We start from the raw sequence: 17,654 nt of genomic DNA on the forward strand, positions 1-17,654 counted from the left end.
AGGTATGCTGTGATATCAGTTACATATATTTGATGTCTGGCCTGTACATTAGTTGAAGGTCATTGGCAAATGTGCACAAGCAAATGTGAGGGAGGCCAAAGTATAAAATGCATTAAGTTGGCATGAAAAGAGATAAGCCGATGAGTCATAGCTGAAGACAATTTGATGCTAGAAGGAAAGATGAGGTGTGGTTAAAGAGAAGACATGTAACACCTGACATCAAATCAAGAATAGCAAGCTATGCGATACGAGAGAAATGACACTGATAAGTAAGAAAAAGCCTAAGGAAACTGGCTCTGAAAAAACAACAAAAAACTTTGAGAGAAAACTGTTATCAATCAGATAGGATAAGTGCCGAAAAATAGATAACAACTTCAAACAAAGCGAATTGTTCAAAATTTTAATATAGCAGTTGCCTCCACGTGCATGGTTAAATTACAAGGTTAAATAACTCCATTCTAATATAATACATATAAGAGAGATTTGTACGAAAAATAAATAATTTGTGCCGAGAACATTTACCTTATAGGGATTTTAACGTTATATAAAGTGTAAAACATGTGTAAATTGCCCAAAATGTTTTAAGATCTTCCCAAACACACTCCTTTGGCCTTTCAAAAAAAGAAAACCAAACTTTACTTTTTAATTTAATGACTGTAACTGTGGTATTGCTGTTTGTATCGACAACGTTCCTATTTTTGCTGATCGCCTTCATCAGACTTAGCGTCATGATTGCGCTAATTTTACATTAGGTTAACGGGAGCGCACACCTTCAATGTTACTTTAAATGGATTTTTTCACTTTTTTTCTATGTAGGAATGTCTATGCTGTAAGGAAAACAAGGAACAAATATTGTATACGTCTAAAATAACATAAAACAAAAATATATCTATTGTAATAAGAGCGGTGTATGTCTCCCTGAAGCCAGAGTTAGAAGTGAAGATAAACGACTGCTTTCAATGAGACTTCAACTCCTAAAATTCATATTGGTAGACCGTCACTAACAGCTGCACCAATCGACTGCCCTTAGCTATTTCTGAATATTTGCGCAGCTACTTATTCTCTGTGCTTTATCTGTATATAATAGAGATATCTCATGACACACTAGACTGCCAGAGTACTAGTATATATAACAGAGATCTCTCATGACACACTAGACTGCCAGGGTACTAGTATATATAATAGAAAGCTCTCATGAACACACTAGACTGCCAGGGTACTAGTATATATAATAGAGATATCTCATGACACACTAGACTGCCAGAGTACTAGTATATATAACAGAGATATCTCATGACACACTAGACTGCCAGAGTACTAGTATATATAATAGAGATACCTCATGACACACTCGACTGCCAGAGTACTAGTATATATAATAGAGATCTATTATGACACACTAGACTGCCAAAGTACTAGTATATATAACAGAGATCTCTCATGACACACTAGACTACCAGGGTACTAGTATATATAATAGAGATCTCTCGTGACACACTAGACTGCCAGGGTACTAGTATATATAATAGAGATCTATCATGACACACTAGACTGCCAGAGTACTAGTATATATAACAGAGATCTCTCATGGCACACTAGACTGCCAGGGTACTAGTATATATAACAGAGATCTCTCATGGCACACTAGACTGCCAGAATACTAGTACAGTCAAACATGGATAACTCGAACTTCAAGGGACCGAGCAAAAGTGTTCGAATTATCAGAGCGTTCAAGTTATCAGAGCACTGTCACAAGTCCATATATTTACTTATTTATTAGTAGATACATGTACATATACAAACTATAATATAAATCAAAAGCACAAATGGCTTGTTTCAAATTAAATGCTTCTAATGTAAAGTTTAAAACGTTTTCATGAAAAAGTATAGATTTTTCTATCACTTGAGATTGGTTTGTTGTTTGAGGTGATGTTATTGCCAGGACGTTTTTCAGATTGACATTGGCAAAACTTGATCGTTGTTGAAATGCTCAAAAGAAAAGACATTTTTTTCTTTTGGGGTTTTACCCACGATCAATTTTGCCGTTTTTTCTTGAAGTTTATGCAGATTACCTTACTTTACCTGGGATTCGTTAAGAGCAACACTCCGAGGCAGTTCAATTAGAAGTTTTACGAGGTTTTACGGTACATTCTATATCACTCACGCTTTTTTAATAGATACTTATTGAATGTACACACGTATTCTGTGTTTAGGTCAAACGATGAATAGTTTTTTGTAGCTCAGACAACGTATACGTTTAATTACAACATTTTTTAAGACGTTTTAAACATTCAACAATCCGACGTTGATTCAACACGGAATCAACGTCGGAAAACTATTCATCACGGGCTAGCCGGGTCACGCGCTCAAAGATTTTCGCCACGCACATACAAAACAACATGCGATTTTTGTTTTGTATGTGCGTGGGGAAAATACTTGCGCGCGTGACCCGGCTAGCCCGTGCTATTCATCGTATCGCAGTATAAATCAAATTTCACCAAACTTTTAGAAAAGTCGTTGACAAAAATATTTTGCCGATGGTGGTAATAACGACGCTTATGAATTACGAAAAGATGAAGTTTACCTCTATGGCTTTGAATAAAGTGATTTTCTAAAGCGATAACAACCGTTTCGGTAGCCGTTGGGCAAAAAAACAGTTCGAATTAACAGTGTTGAGTTCGAGTTATCTATAGCAATTTATCATTACGTGGGAACGGACCAAAGGAAATGTTCGAATTAACCATGTGTTCGCGCTATCCGTGGACGAGTTATCCATGTTTGACTGTATATATAATAGAGATCTCTCATGGCACACTAGACTGCCAGAATACTAGTATATATAACAGAGATCTCTCATGGCACACTAGACTGCCAGAGTACTAGTATATATAATAGAGATCTCTCATGGCACACTAGACTGCCAGGGTACTAGTATATATAATAGATATCTCTCATGGCACACTAGACTGTCAGGGTACTAGTATATGTAATAGATATCTCTCATGGCACACTAGACTGCCAGGGTACTAGTATATATAATAGAGATCTCTCATGGCACACTAGACTGCCAGGGTACTAGTATATTTAGTAGAGATACTCCCATACATCATTCTCTCTCTAAGTGCGACAAGAAAGGAAATGATACTTTTAAGGCTAACTAGAGTGTAAGTGACTCTTGTTATTCAAATCAAATTTGACAACTTGCATTGACTCGACGCTTTTCGTTATATGGAATTTCTTACATAATACGAAACAAAAAATTTGAAAACTTTACATAAATTATTTACGTAAAGTGGAATTTATGTGAAAGGGGAGGTTTAGGTTATAGTAGTGTCTACTGTCCACTGTATATTGCAGTACACTACCGTAGGCATTATCCACTCACAGCCATTACCGAAAACTAGTTCAAAAATGTGGAAATGAGTTTAGCTGGCCAAATGTGATCATCTTAATTTCTGATCACGCAACAACTTTTCGACATAAACATGCAACTGATGATTTTTTTAGGAACATAGAAAATAAATTCTCGCTTTGCCAAACATGGCGTTAATTGCTTAAACTTTAAATAATTGCTAAACAAGCATTTTAAAAACTTATCAAATGAAGGGATAAGAATGAAGATGCTTTTGTAGTTGGAATTATTTTGTTGTAGCAAAAATGCTTTGCCATTTCACGATTTGCATGTAATACTATTTATTCCGAACTGACACTTTGTTAAGGTAGTTTACAGGAAAAATACATTTGTTTTCACAAAAATTTCTTCTTGTGATCAATTCAAAAGCTTGAATATGCATAAATATCAAAATTCATGAAAGTTCGAAGTTGTCTCGTATGTCACTTCACATTCCTGCTTTAAAAAAGACCGATTGATGCAATATTTTGGGACATATCGCTTTATGCAAAATGCAATAGAATGTTACCAATTTGCACAAAGTACAACACCACAGACTATGCAAAAGTAAGGCTAAGCCACTGACCTGCACAGACAGTAGAGTAGCATGACAAAAAAGAGCAGGGCACGACTTGCTGTCATATGAGGATGGGCGAGCAGCATGAGAGTCAGAGACACTGAACCGGGATGCCTCATGTCTGTGTAGAGCCTCTGAAGTCCTGAAGACTTCATTGAAATGGGTGACGCTAGTCCCAAAACCGAGTAGTAAACCTAAGTCATGCATTCCAAATAACGTTATTATCATTGAATGTACAACATTAAAAGTCGGAGTTGTCTACACCATAACATAGAGAGATCGACTTCCCAATACTACAGTTCCACGCTAATATCGATGTGCGGGCTGAGGGATTATTACCCCTGCAACTACGCGAACTTCACAAAAGGTCGCAAAAAGTAACCTGCAATTTTGATATATAGATACATGTATATAAAAATAGATTTACTTGAACACATCCAATTGTATCAAAATTATTGTAGACTTGAAAAAAGACAGTAGTTTTTAAGAAAATAGAGCCTGGGTATGACAACCATTGTTACAGACTATTAGAGAGTCGTTACAAGTCAATTATCAAAAACTAATATGAAGGAAAGTGTTAACTCAATAATTAACAGAGAAACCTGTGATAATAATCCTCATTACATGCGAGTAAATGTTAAAAAGCAAACTCATAATGCTCATAGAGCTCGGGTAACTCTATGGCTTTAACAAATGAGCATGACATGAGCAGTGTAAACAATGCCTTAAACCCGTTCATATTCATAGATAAGCAATTCACAATTACTTACATTATATATAGTGGCCTATAGTCAACTATATGTTACTTAAAAGTGAGCAAATTGTAGCTAGTATTAATTAAATGTAGCCTGAATAGATTCAAAATGGAACAGCTGACAAGAGGTTCTGAATTAACAAACCTGTTTGACACCGACAAGTTCGCAGACGTCCATAAGCAGAACTGAGCCCAAAATAAGGGTCCAGCCAATCACATGCACAACAGTAAAGAGCAGCCAGAGTGTATTCCATCCTTCGATATCAATCCACCAAAGTTGAGTAGAATGTGTAGCCATCCAGTTGTCAATCATGACCTTAAAGTAATGCATAGCCAAATCGTCAATTTGAAATGACAACCGTGTTGAAAAGCGGCAGAGTAAATAACCTCTTCAAGACAATACCAGTCATCAATCTATCTCAATTGGTTTATTTTAACGCAGATGCTCTAGAGATAGTTTGCAACAGCCTATCACTTACTAACAATATCAAAACCAGAGAACCTGTGTACTAATAAGAAACGAAAAATGAACACTTCTAAATCCGAAGCCATGCATGGATAAAGAATTTACCGTATTACTACCTGAAGAGCCAGAGACGTGCAGATGACATACACAGCACGTTCAATCACGTGTAATCCAATGCCGGCAAGAAGAGATTTCCAATATCGACAAGCCATGAAGGTGTGCTGCCCAATAAACACGACCAACAGAAACAAGTCTCGCATCAGTATTCCGACTAGGCCGCTCCATTCTTCCTCTATAAAGTTACAAAATGGTTTCTACAGTACATGAAAATGGTATTAGAATCTTACACAACACATATAATTACAGTACATGGAAATATTAGCATTACTTGAGTTCCCCAACTGCTTTTGACCAAAAAGAAGATAGGAAATATGTAGCCACACTGAGTTTGTGGTGCAAAACTTAATCTCCTGTTACCATGTCCATAAGTTATGGGTGAAGGTGCTGCAAAAAGGGAAGACAATTACTTCAGATGAAAATAGGTGTTTAGACAGATGTACATGTGCAAACAAAAAAGGGAGGACAACTATTTCAGATAAAAAGACGTGTTGAGACAGATGTACATTTGCATACAACTTAGTCTGTAATAGTATACTCTTCCTTTTGAGACACGATGAAGTACTTTTCACATCAATCATACTATTACAGTAGTGAGCATTTAAGACCATCAACTATGGTATCAAGTATGCTGTTTGAAGTGAATATTCCTGTATGAGATGATGAATTTTGATTGGCAGCACAAACAAATACGAAACAGCATATTTATGTTGAAAACGAGCATGCGCTCACCTTCTGCACTAACATATGGTTGAATTGCTTAGGTAGAGCAAAAAATAAAAAGGTGAGCTTCATTGCTGACATACTTCACTTAGATGTGCACCCATCCTGAACTTCGCATTTCATAAGCTAATCCCCATATTTTTCAAGCCGCAAGGCGCAATTAAAAGCCTAAAGTTTTCGAAAAAAATTGACTGTACATTTTTTAATATGGTGTGGACTGAGTTCTAAACTCTATTGTGTGTCGTTGCTAAGTGATCTACAGTCACTGCTTCACAGACATTTTTTGCTAAAACAGCAAAAACTCCTGATAATTATAAAGCAGTAATTGCTATTTACTTGTTTAAGAAACCCTCAAAATTGCATCGGTAAAATGACATACGCACTTCTGAGGCCCAGTGTTAACCGAGAGCAGCGCCGGGCAAGTTATGCAGCCACGTATGGGGGGATTTGGACCAATGGGCTAAGATAAACTCAGCCTCTACTGTTAGAGCTTCTAGGAAAGTCGACATCATTGTTGAACTGCAACTGGTAGGTGAGGCCGACTAAGACAATGATGAAGAGGAACCTGGAATGTTGGATAGTAAAATAGCTCCACTGTCTAATGCGGATATCGAAAACAAAAACTTTCAGGGTTTTGTGAAAAAAGAGTTAATTAATTACTTTATCCAATAATGTTGACAAAACTCAGTTTTCCTTTGTTGTTGTTTATTTGTTTTAAAATGTGTTTTATAATATGGTTAAGTACAGAAATAGACTATGGAATTGAGAATGCACCCTATGATACGGTGCGACCTAAGGTGGAGATAATACGGTATTTGGTGCAGAACAGTAGAATGTGCCTCTTTAGTTGAGCCACCAAATATGAAAAAGACAATGCTATTAAAATCTCAGCTAAGCAGAGCTGCAACTCGTAAAGCCCAGTTCATCCAAAGGATTGTATCATTGCTCTAAGTGAATGTTAATATCTGTAGACTGACTCTTTTAGAATAGCTCTGCTTATCAGCCATTCACAACTGAGTAAGGAAGGCTAGTGCTGTAACCAATCATATACCATTCTTCAGTTGAAACTACGCAGGCTAAAATAGAGCAGCAAGACATTTTTGTGATGCATGGCGCTACAAGAAAATTTCAACTAGCAACTTCACATATCCAAGAGAAAAAGGAAAAACTTGCAGTTTTATAACAAATCACTGCAATACCAAATTAATTAGATAACTCTTCAATGCGTTCATCATAACATCTAAAGATTTTAGCGCAAGTGTAGACTAGAGCTATGTGATTAAGGTGAAGTCATGTGAACATGAAAGCTGTGACGGAACTAATAGGTAAGTGGTTTGGTTTTACCCTTTTTCCGCATGCAGGTTATGAAAATACATTCTGAGAAAAAAAATTTGTTCCATGAGACGCTGAATAGATCAGCTTCATTCAGATTTACTAACCTGTGAGTCATTTCAAACAGTTACTTGAGAAAAGGGAGACTTATCTATTTTTTCTTTATTATACATATTAAAGATACCGTCAAATCTTTAATTGAAGGCCATGGCGCTCTATTTCTCAACCCTTCCTCTCTAGTGGCGGTCAATTGGAGGTGGTGTTCAAATAGAGGCTGGCGTTATATTTTTCAAATGGCTCATCAGAATTTTTGGAAGATAAACTTAGCCTTTTAAGGGCGAATTTAATGTCGCCTATATTTTGCCCTCTTCTTCCGGTGGAGCGATGTTAAACTTTTTGGATGCAATAAATTTGCTAACTTACCTCTAACTTGTCAAAGATCTCTAAATAAAATATGCATTGGGAAGCCGAGAAATATCTCTACCAGTTGTTATTTATTGCTTGCAATTAATTTGTGATGATATTATAGCCTGTGCCTTGCTTTACAATTTGTTAGAGCTTTCAATTTTTCATTTCATTCCAAATTTGAAGGCACTTTTTTATTTTACATCTATGTTTAACAATGCTGAATAAAAGCTCATTGCACTCGTTGATATGTTTGCTACAATTCGCAGCCAAAAATAGCTTTTTATGTGCAATAGAAGAAGAGGAATTATGAGCGTCAATACATTGTAGGTCGTGTTAAGATAACCGCAAGTTTGCTATCAAATAATATGCTATAAATCTGCCAATTTATAAGTTATATAATGATAATCGATCAAATGCTACAAATATATATATTCATAAACAAGTAACATAAGCGAATCATACTTGTATTACATGTAGAAGCAAAAATTTACATTTTTAAACAAAAATATTTGCATCGTTTGCATGGATAGCTGCTTTTTGATTGTTGCTTTTGATGGAACGAGCTTCTTCTAATTGTCCAACACCTTCCACAATATCTTCTGGCCTCAACTCTTCTTTTGCATTGCTGAACTAGTTGATATTAGCATTCAAACAACTTTTTGGCTGAGCAAAACTTTTACGCGTTGCATTTAGCACAAATGCAATGCGTTAAAGTTTTGTTCGCAAAACGCAACCTTCCCTCTGAAACTAGTCGTTTATCCATCATTGTAAATACAAGCTGTTTTTATATACATGTACTTTAAAGTATCAAGACCACGTTAAACAAGGAACTACTATTAGCCTGGGACAGTGATTAATTATTTCTATGGTGTTGCTTTCAAAGTTTACACAAAAAACCAACGAAAAGCTTTGGAATTGGACGAGAGAATTAATTGTAATTGATGTTAACGATTCATTACTAATACAACTATGTGGACACTTTTCTACTGACCAATTGATATTATGGGCTTGTAAAGATCAAATAATGTCAAAGTGGCAGTCAAATAGAGGTGACGTTCAATTAGAGAGTGGTGCTCTATTTTTTAACCCTTCTCTCGGGGTGTGGGTCAAATAGATATGGCGTTCAAACAGAAGTTGCATTCAATTAGAGGTATTATGGTATATTATATAATTCATATGATTTATGGAATATGATGTCAAAGTATGTTCATTCATAGTTAGAAGTTACTACTTGGTTACAGCCATCATATTCTTTGTATTTCTTTTATCCTGATTAAATAAAGGTAGAACTTGAACAATTATATGTACCCTCACTCTCTCTGACTAGGTCACACTAACCATTACCCACAATTCGCCTATATCAGTGTCAGCAGTAAGATATTTGAGATGAGAGTGAGAGTTTAAATTCCAAAATATCATCTGTAGCAACTATAAACACTAGGAATCATGGTGAGGACACCTAAGACCAGCGCTAATGAAATAATAAATGATTGGCGAGAAAATTCATTCAAACAAATATTCACTATAATAAGACCCGTGTCCGTACCCGTACGAAGCCACACTAAGAACGTTAGAAAGAAAATTGCCTCGCACGAGAATCCAATCTGGGGCATCAAATTCAAGGGTAAGCGTGTTATTGCTACACTAGTCGGTCGCTGTACCAGTTCACATGATAATCATACTGACTATTTATGACGATCTCTCACAGTCCACAAGACTGGCAAGCATACTAGCCAACATAATGAAAGACAAAGTAGAGCTGCCTATAAGCCTCCTAAGCCAAAACACTTGAGGGCTAGCGATAAACGCTTTACCTTGTGAACTTTCTATTTTCTGTTAAGAACTTGAGAACATTGCAACCACCAACAGATAGAGGAGAGATGAGCTATTTTCAGACTTGACGTGAACCTGAGAAAGGATACCATCAATAGCTTATTGGATACTACGTATAGCGAGCGAAGAGAGCAAATACCAAAGAAGATGCATACCAACTGCAAAAATGTAAAATACTGACAATGATATGGCTTATAGTCGTTCATATCTAAGTTGCAAAAGTTAATACAAATTGCTCGTCTCAGCTTATTTATGACACAATGGGAAGAAAGGGCACTGCAAGAATTCATGAGGCTAATTGCACTCAAATCCAACAAGGTAAGCATTTAAAATGAAACTTCTAAACTCATGGTGACAGATTTGCAAAGAAATATTGATTCAACATTTGATCCAGAAAACCATGAAATCTTTGGGAGTCTGAGAAAGTTAAAGACAACCTTATTGCAAACTGGACTTATTCAAACTTGACAACGCTTGAAGTAGTAAGAGCTAGTCACAGATGGCGATCCAGAAAAAGACTGCTCCACCAGTTGCTTGGCCAAGACAATTCATGTCATTGTGATGCTGACGATGATAAAAATATGGACATATTGCAGTTTTGTAAGGCCCCATTGATAATAATCAGCCCAAACCTAACAAGCTTAGCAATTCATCTAAGTATCAATAGAGTGGAAGCAGATGAATTAACATCCATATATTGTAGATGAAGTCAAATAAGCTAACAAGACCATATGAGCTTCCTCCCCATTGGTTGAACTCACTCAATTGTATGTGCTGATCTGTTTAAATGTATATTACTAAAAAATGCTAATAAAAGTCCTCACAGTTGAAACTAAAAAAACGGGTCATAAAAGCATACCATCCTGGTCAGTGCTCTCCAGGAATTTTTTTTCTAAAATCTCTAATTATCGACGACGATGTTTGTGCTCATCTCAGTATCTGTAACTACCGTGTTATTGAAGATTCATGTGAGACCTATTTGAAATGGTTCATCCATCGAACAATCCATTTCCCAAAAATACGCCTCTCATATTGGATAAAGGGTATAAAAGGGTCTTTGGTTTTTACAAAAATGCTACTGCACAAACCAATATGCGCGCTTGGATTATTTCAAACCAATTCCGAGGCTATGCTATCACAAGTTAAAAAGTGTGGCCTATTTTTACTACCATTTTCTAAGAAACTGAAACTATTGCATAACTCAACACGAGCTGATCGCTATAACAGAAAGAACAACCCACCATGAAACCAGAATACATGTATGGTCAGGAGTTTGTGGCCGGAACAAACTAGGAATCGTTGTGAATAGATGGATGCACTATCCCAGTATTATTTGAAAATAAAATAACTAAAGGGGAGAGTTTATAGTAACTAAGAGTTTACCATGTATGTGCAAAGACTGTCATCAATGTGCTCAAGCCCAGGAAGACACACCCAAAAATAAAATGTATCGACGATATCGAAGAGGCTAAGACTGTCTATAAGTGTGGCTTATGTATGATAGCAGATCTCCAACCAGTTCGATTACATGCAGTCATCTGCCATGTATTGATCTGCCTCCATTCTACATTTTTCTTAGCTATAACTTTATAGTGGAGCCTAGGCCATCCTTGATTTCGCTTACCATCACATAGTTGCGAGTATAACAGTTGATGTGGAAGCTGGTCTTGTTCTATTCTGAGTACATGGCCCAACAATCTCAGACTTTTTTCATCAAGGATGTCAGCCATTAAAGATAGGCTTTTTAAGAATTTCTAGGTTTGTGATCTTGTTCTGTCACTTGATGATCATGATGCCCCATAAATGTCTCCTCATCAAAATATGCAGTTTTTTTTAACTTGATCTTGATAAATTGTCCATGTACCTGTGCCATATAGGAGAGTTGACAACTACTGCTTGATACACTTTACACTTAATCCTTACTGAAACAAGCTTGTTCTTTTGGAGTCTCTGCTGAAGCATACTAAAAACAGCAATTGCTTTGCCGACCCTCGCTTGGAGTTTCTTTTCAATCCCAAACGTGTTGGATACCGTGCTTTCAAGATAGGTGAAATGTGTGGCTTAACCTGTAGTTTGTAGTTGATGAAGACGTCTTTGGATTCAGGAGAGAAAAGTGTGACTGGTTAGTACATACACTCTGTCTTTTTGATATTAATCTTCAAACTAAAGAGATGAAGCCCCGGCAAAGTTGTCGAGGAGTAGCTGCATGTCAAAGGCAGAATAAGCAGCCAGTACACTGTCATTAGAATATAGCATGTCTCAAACCGGATGTTTAGTGGTACGGAATATGGCTTTGAAATGGGAAATGTTGAAAAGATTTGCGCCATGTCTTGTCTGTATGTACATACACTCATGTACATCCTTGAAAGCTACATGAAGCATAGCAGCCAGGTAGATGGAAAATAATGTGGGGGCTAAGACACAGCCATGCTTGACTCCATTTGTTACTGCAAACTCATTCGACTAGTCTTTACCTTGAACCCCTCAGGCTTGCATGCCATCATGCAGTGCTCCGATAAGGCTGGTCACTTTTACAGTGCATCCTAATTTTTGTAGCTCGCTCCAGAACCCATCATGTGAAACAGTATTAAAGGCTTTTGTAAAACCGATAAATACCATGTAGAGCTCCAAATTTTTCTCGGTACATTTTTCATGGACTTGATGCTTTGGTTTCTTTGGAATCCACTTTTGAGTCTCCGGTACAACAAAACATATCTTTTCTTGTCGATCGAAAATGATACGGCGAGCAAAGACCTTCTCTGCAATGGACAGAAGGGAGACCCTTTTGCAATTGCCACATTTCTTCCTGTTGCCTTTTTTAATATTGAAACGAAGTTTGCATCATTCCAGTTCTTAGGTACTAGCTCAGCTTTCCTGAGGCACAAACTTTTGTCACGCAGCTATTCTTGCAGTTGTAGTCCGACATGTTTCTAAATTTCTACAGGAATGCCACAGGTACCAGGTGCTTTGTCTTTTGTGGACTGGATTGCCATTTGGAGTTTTTCCAAAGTTCGGATATTGTCTAGCTCTTGTCTGCAGTGATCACTGGAAGTTGTTTAAGTGCATCCTTATCTGCAGTTCCAGGCGCATTTAACAGCATGTAAAAGTGTTGGGCAAAACATGCCAATAGCTCGTCTTTGTCTTGCAACACTGCAGTCCGATCCTGGGCCAGAAGTTGAGCTGTTCCTTTTCTCTGAGGTTTGTAAACCTCCCTTAGTCCAATGTAAAAAACCTTAGTGTCATTTGTGTCTACGGCCTGTTGGAGTGCTATTGCTTTACACAGGTCTTAGGTTGTAGTTCACGAGCTTTAGCCTTGTTCCGTTTGTCAATCAGGGTGTTAAGCTGACTATCATTTTCATCAAACCAATCTTCATGTTTTCACATCGGTTTTCCCAAAAGCTCATAGTTGTTTCATAGTTTACGGTCTTCAACATCTAACTCTCTTCTATATTGGTATTTTACTGCAAGTGCATTCCGTGTACTCATCCACTTTTTTATGAAAATCCTGACCGCACTCAGCGTTTTTCAACTTGTTCACAATTAATTTGAGCTTTGGCTTTTCTTTGCTTTTCCCTCTTCATGGTCTCACATTACACACAAGCCTTGCAAGCATCATGTTATGTCCACGGCACAATCTGCACCTTTCATGACTCGGGTGTCACACGCATCTTTCAAATCAGATTGTCTGGCAATGATGTAGTAGTCTAGGAAGTGCCAGTTCTTCGGCAGTGAGTGCATCCAGGTAGTTGGGTGATGTAATTTATGCTTGAAAATAGTGTTTGTGATGATCAGCACGTATTCTGAACAGACTCAGGAGAAGTTGACCGTTTGAGTTGCATTTTTCTGTCCTTGTGTTCCCAAAACATCTGGCCAATTTCCTGACCCCGTCTCTACTTCGTATTTTGTATTCATATTATTCATGTTATTCATGAGTATTCATGTTTTCAGCAATAATTAACTTTTAAGTAACGAGGGCATTTAATGGTATGGTTTTTGTTTTGTTAGGCTTTGTCATAGTAGGAATATAAGCGTTTACCATGGTAAAATATCCATTCCCTGAAGTGGTAGTCTCATTGACATGATCTGATCCGGTATAGCGATGGATATTTTCTAGGCATTGAGCAATAGAGTTTTCGAGGGCAAACCCGGCCCCAGGCTCTCTTTTCTTATTTTCTGCCTTCCACTTCAAAAAAGTGTATCCATTGTCTACCATATTACCATACTCAAACAAGCAAGTTTCACATGAAGCATCTATGTCTATGTTGAATCTACCGAGCGCCTTTGCAACGAGTGCTGTCTGTCGAATAGGTTTTGTGGAGCGCTCTTGACTTATTAATGTCCAGACATTCGACTCGGCTAGATTCAGTAATATCCAATTGTTTACATTTCTTCCTAGCATACTTCTTGCGGGATGGCAAAGAGGGAGTGACCCAGCGTAAACCTTGCTATTTCACGCGACGTTCGATCCAGCATTAATGATTGTTACATTTGCCATTTATTCTATAAAGCAGCGTGAAAATTTCAAGTCATTACTGAATTTCGCTGGACCAGAGTCTCTCTCTCAACGAGAAGGAAATAGTATCCAGCCGGCAAGAACTGGTTGAGACATACTAGCATTTCTATCCTGTTGAAATGCCTAGACGATGGATAGGTTTGTTCATCCTCACCCTTTAGATGCAGTCATGGTGAATCACTAGAATAGCACAATGCTTTTAGAGATGTTGTTTTTCATTCTGTAAGGGTGTCCAACTAACCCTCCCCATTTGTAAGGGGTTTGGTGGTTTAATCGCCATTGCCCAACTAATGTACAGAAGGTACTGGATTACATGCATTACCAGAAGCAGATGCATCGACTACATAAAATTAAACCAAGTTATTGCTCTAGTTAAAATATGACCGGGCGAGTAGAGGGAGAAAAAAGGAGAAAGTTAGTTACCCCCCCCCCCAGAGTTTTGCCAAGCAAGAATTCGATGAGACACCATTTTCTCTCAAAAACCTTACTACAAAAATTATAGGAAAAAATTGGCAAACTTACCAGACACAAATATGTTTCGGAAACTGGACACTACACACGCTGCCTGACAGCAGAACTTAGAGGCCAGAAAAGATGGAGTGAAGTGTTAAAAAATAGAAAAGTTTAGCTGGCAAATCAACATACACCATGTCCTGCAGTGCCAAGAGTACATTGGGAGGGCCTAAATAAAGAAGGCCATTAGTTTAGTCTCAATTTCGCATGTGACTGAAATTCATTTACAAAGGGAATGGTGCAAAATAACAAAGTATATATGTACCTATGTGGGCCCTCATTTGGTTGTATGGGCACTCCACTGTCAAAGGTACAAGATTGAACAAAATGAAAAAAACCTTACAAAATGAATAGACTGTTAATAGACAATGTTTTGATGCCAGAGATCCACAAGGCCCCAAAAGCTCACACACTGCAGCTCCGGAGAGAATCCAAGTCTGAGGAAAATTTTAGGTTCACTACCCCAAGCCATGGGTCATCTAGGCTCATTATCTAGATGGCCTGAGACACCATGAGCCTCAGCTCGAAAAAAACTAAGTCACACAAGAGGATCCAGGTTGAAATCAGAAAAAAATAAGACCGAAACCAGAGGAACAGAGATTAGAACAGAATGAAGGCAAACTTCCTAGCCCCATGAAAAATATATAGGCTGAGTAAAGTAGAACTGGGAATAAGGAGGTCAGCAAGAATATAAAAACCACCTACATGTATATGCTATAGAGATTATGAACTATATTGTTAAAACCTTGAATCACTCATAAAATAAAGTATAGATTTATAGATGGGCAGTTAAAAACCAGTAGAAAGTGATTAGAGTGGAAGTTAATGGAGCAGGAAAATGAGTCGCTGTACTAGAATCTGCGATGGAGTGATTCTAGTAGTTTTGTGATGTTTTGCTAAATTTTTTGCTAACGTCCATAATCATATCAACAGAACACCCACGGATTATGAGAATAAGTGCTCATTTCAAAAGCTTGCCAAATATATCATCTCCATTCACATTTACTAACCTGAGGAATATTGTTAATAATCAATCAAAAATGATAAGAAACAAAGTTGTGATATTTACACTTTCAAGGAACTGACACTCATCTAATTATGATTCTTCCTTAATTAAATCAGTAAAAATGAATGATATCAAATTATCATTGATAATTATAAGTTATTATTTTGGAATCTTCGTTACCACCGAGGATTGATTAACCTTAACATATTGTTATATTAGCTGTGTGATCCTTGTAGTATTATAGATCTACTAAAATCATATAAAACTATTTGTTTTTTATTCAGCTTCAGCTTTTTGGTAGATTGCTAACACCGTTTTAAGGGAGCCCAACCAATCATGCAGATAACTACAGCTGCATGATTGTACCACTAGTACAATCATGCAGCTGCTCGCTAAAATGAATGTACCACTAGCCCGCTAAAATGAATGTAGGACCTATATCTTTGTATCCGTCTGAATCGTTTTGTGACAAACATCACCTGTTTTGGGTTTCATTTTAGCTCAGCACAGGACATATGATAGAGATGCTACAATTTAACACATTTACAAATACGCTCTACTTACTACTTTAACCATGGGCCTACTATCGTACTTATTGGCAGCTACTTGGAAAATCTAATCGGTATGTAAATATTTTTTAATGTTTTATTGAAGTTCACATTTTGTTGCCCAATACATGCTTTATCATTTTTGTATGTACATATATTGCTTACAGGTTTCACATATTTTATGGTTATTCGCTATTATTCGGTATAGACAAAATACAGGTAGGCCTATTACAAAGACAGCGAGGCAAACCTATGCACTTTCATTAATCTAAAAAGCGCGAGTTCCCCACACTGCCAGACCTAATTAGCTAGAGATGAAACTTGTACACTGCCAAACACCATCGTTTTCTTCAACTAACCATTCGCCTTTACACTGCACGAATTTAATTTTTGAAGCATTCACAGCAAAGATTGGCAGTTTTAAAACACTAAAACATAAATCTATAGCATCGCGTAAATAATGCACTACACCTAATAAATTATCGCATTGACCAGAGTGACCAAGTGAGAAACCAAGTGACAAGAGAGACTAAGTGACTAAAATAGGAAGTGCTAAATCGATGCACATACCGTTAACGTGGTTTTGAGAGGTGTTGAATGTGTTTCTTGTATTGTTGTTTTCGTCTACCACATCATTGTACGCTTTTTGACCCATATAAACATAGGTATCATTTGTTTGAGACACAAATTTAATAAATAAAAGTAAACTCTTGGCGGTGGAAAAAAGAGAAAAAGCTGCAACAAGTGAATACAAGAGAGCACTCGCTGCAAGTCTGAATGTCCACAAAACTGTCATCATGAGGCAATTTAGCCAAAGGATCTTGCAAGCGCAAGTTGAAATGTTTCTCGCCGCAAGTTCAGCGTTAACAAAAGCTTCCGTCTGTACAATATTGTTGTATGTAGCCACTTACTTCATATTGAATGTAGACCAAAACTGTAGACCAAGATTTCACGTTGGTCAAGAACCCGTCCCGTTAACGCCACGATATGTATCGGCTTCCTGCTCTTGTATTAAAGAGTCCTTAAAGCACACTGACGGCCGATGGCTAATTTATAGAATTATAATTTCTATCTCAATTATAATCTCGGTGCATCGCTGCGGAACTGGAAAAGTTCCTTTATACATAGGTTTAGCCTGAATGCTTAAATTAACTCAATTAGAAAACTTAATATTATAATACAACTGTTAATAAAATTTTATTATCATTTGCTTATGTAAACTAAAACTAAAAACCTGTGGTTTCGGCTGTCATTTAGCGTACTATACTTTTAACGAATTGCAGTTTATGTCTTCAGTTGCATTGAATATGACACGCGCACGGAATGCATAAGCTTTTGAAGAAGTGTTATCTAGTTAGCCATAATGATGTCAAAATAGTAACAACATATCGCATCACTCCATTCTGAGCTAATAATGCTTTACAAACGTTCCGTATAATTCTTCTGCGTCTTTGGTTCAGTGAGTCATTCAGA

The 17,654-nt window shown here is 37.1% G+C and overlaps 1 protein-coding gene across 1 annotated transcript in view; it reads right to left on the reverse strand.

Moving 5' to 3' along the window:
* The window catches only part of LOC137409141 (nurim homolog), a 51,611-nt gene extending 34,540 nt beyond the window's left edge, over positions 1–17,071 (reverse strand). The window contains exons 1-4 of the mRNA XM_068095542.1: positions 16,752–17,071; positions 5,305–5,480; positions 4,868–5,038; positions 3,978–4,162 (exon numbers count right to left, since the gene is read on the reverse strand). Of these exons, the coding sequence (XP_067951643.1) occupies positions 3,978–4,162; positions 4,868–5,038; positions 5,305–5,480; positions 16,752–16,980 (761 nt within the window). The 5' untranslated portion in view covers positions 16,981–17,071. The remainder of the gene's footprint in view (positions 1–3,977; positions 4,163–4,867; positions 5,039–5,304; positions 5,481–16,751) is intronic.
* Between the last annotated feature and the right edge of the window lie 583 nt (positions 17,072–17,654).

The sequence above is a fragment of the Watersipora subatra genome, chromosome 1 (assembly GCF_963576615.1).
Source record: "Watersipora subatra chromosome 1, tzWatSuba1.1, whole genome shotgun sequence".
Classification (NCBI taxonomy): Eukaryota; Metazoa; Bryozoa; class Gymnolaemata; order Cheilostomatida; family Watersiporidae; genus Watersipora; species Watersipora subatra.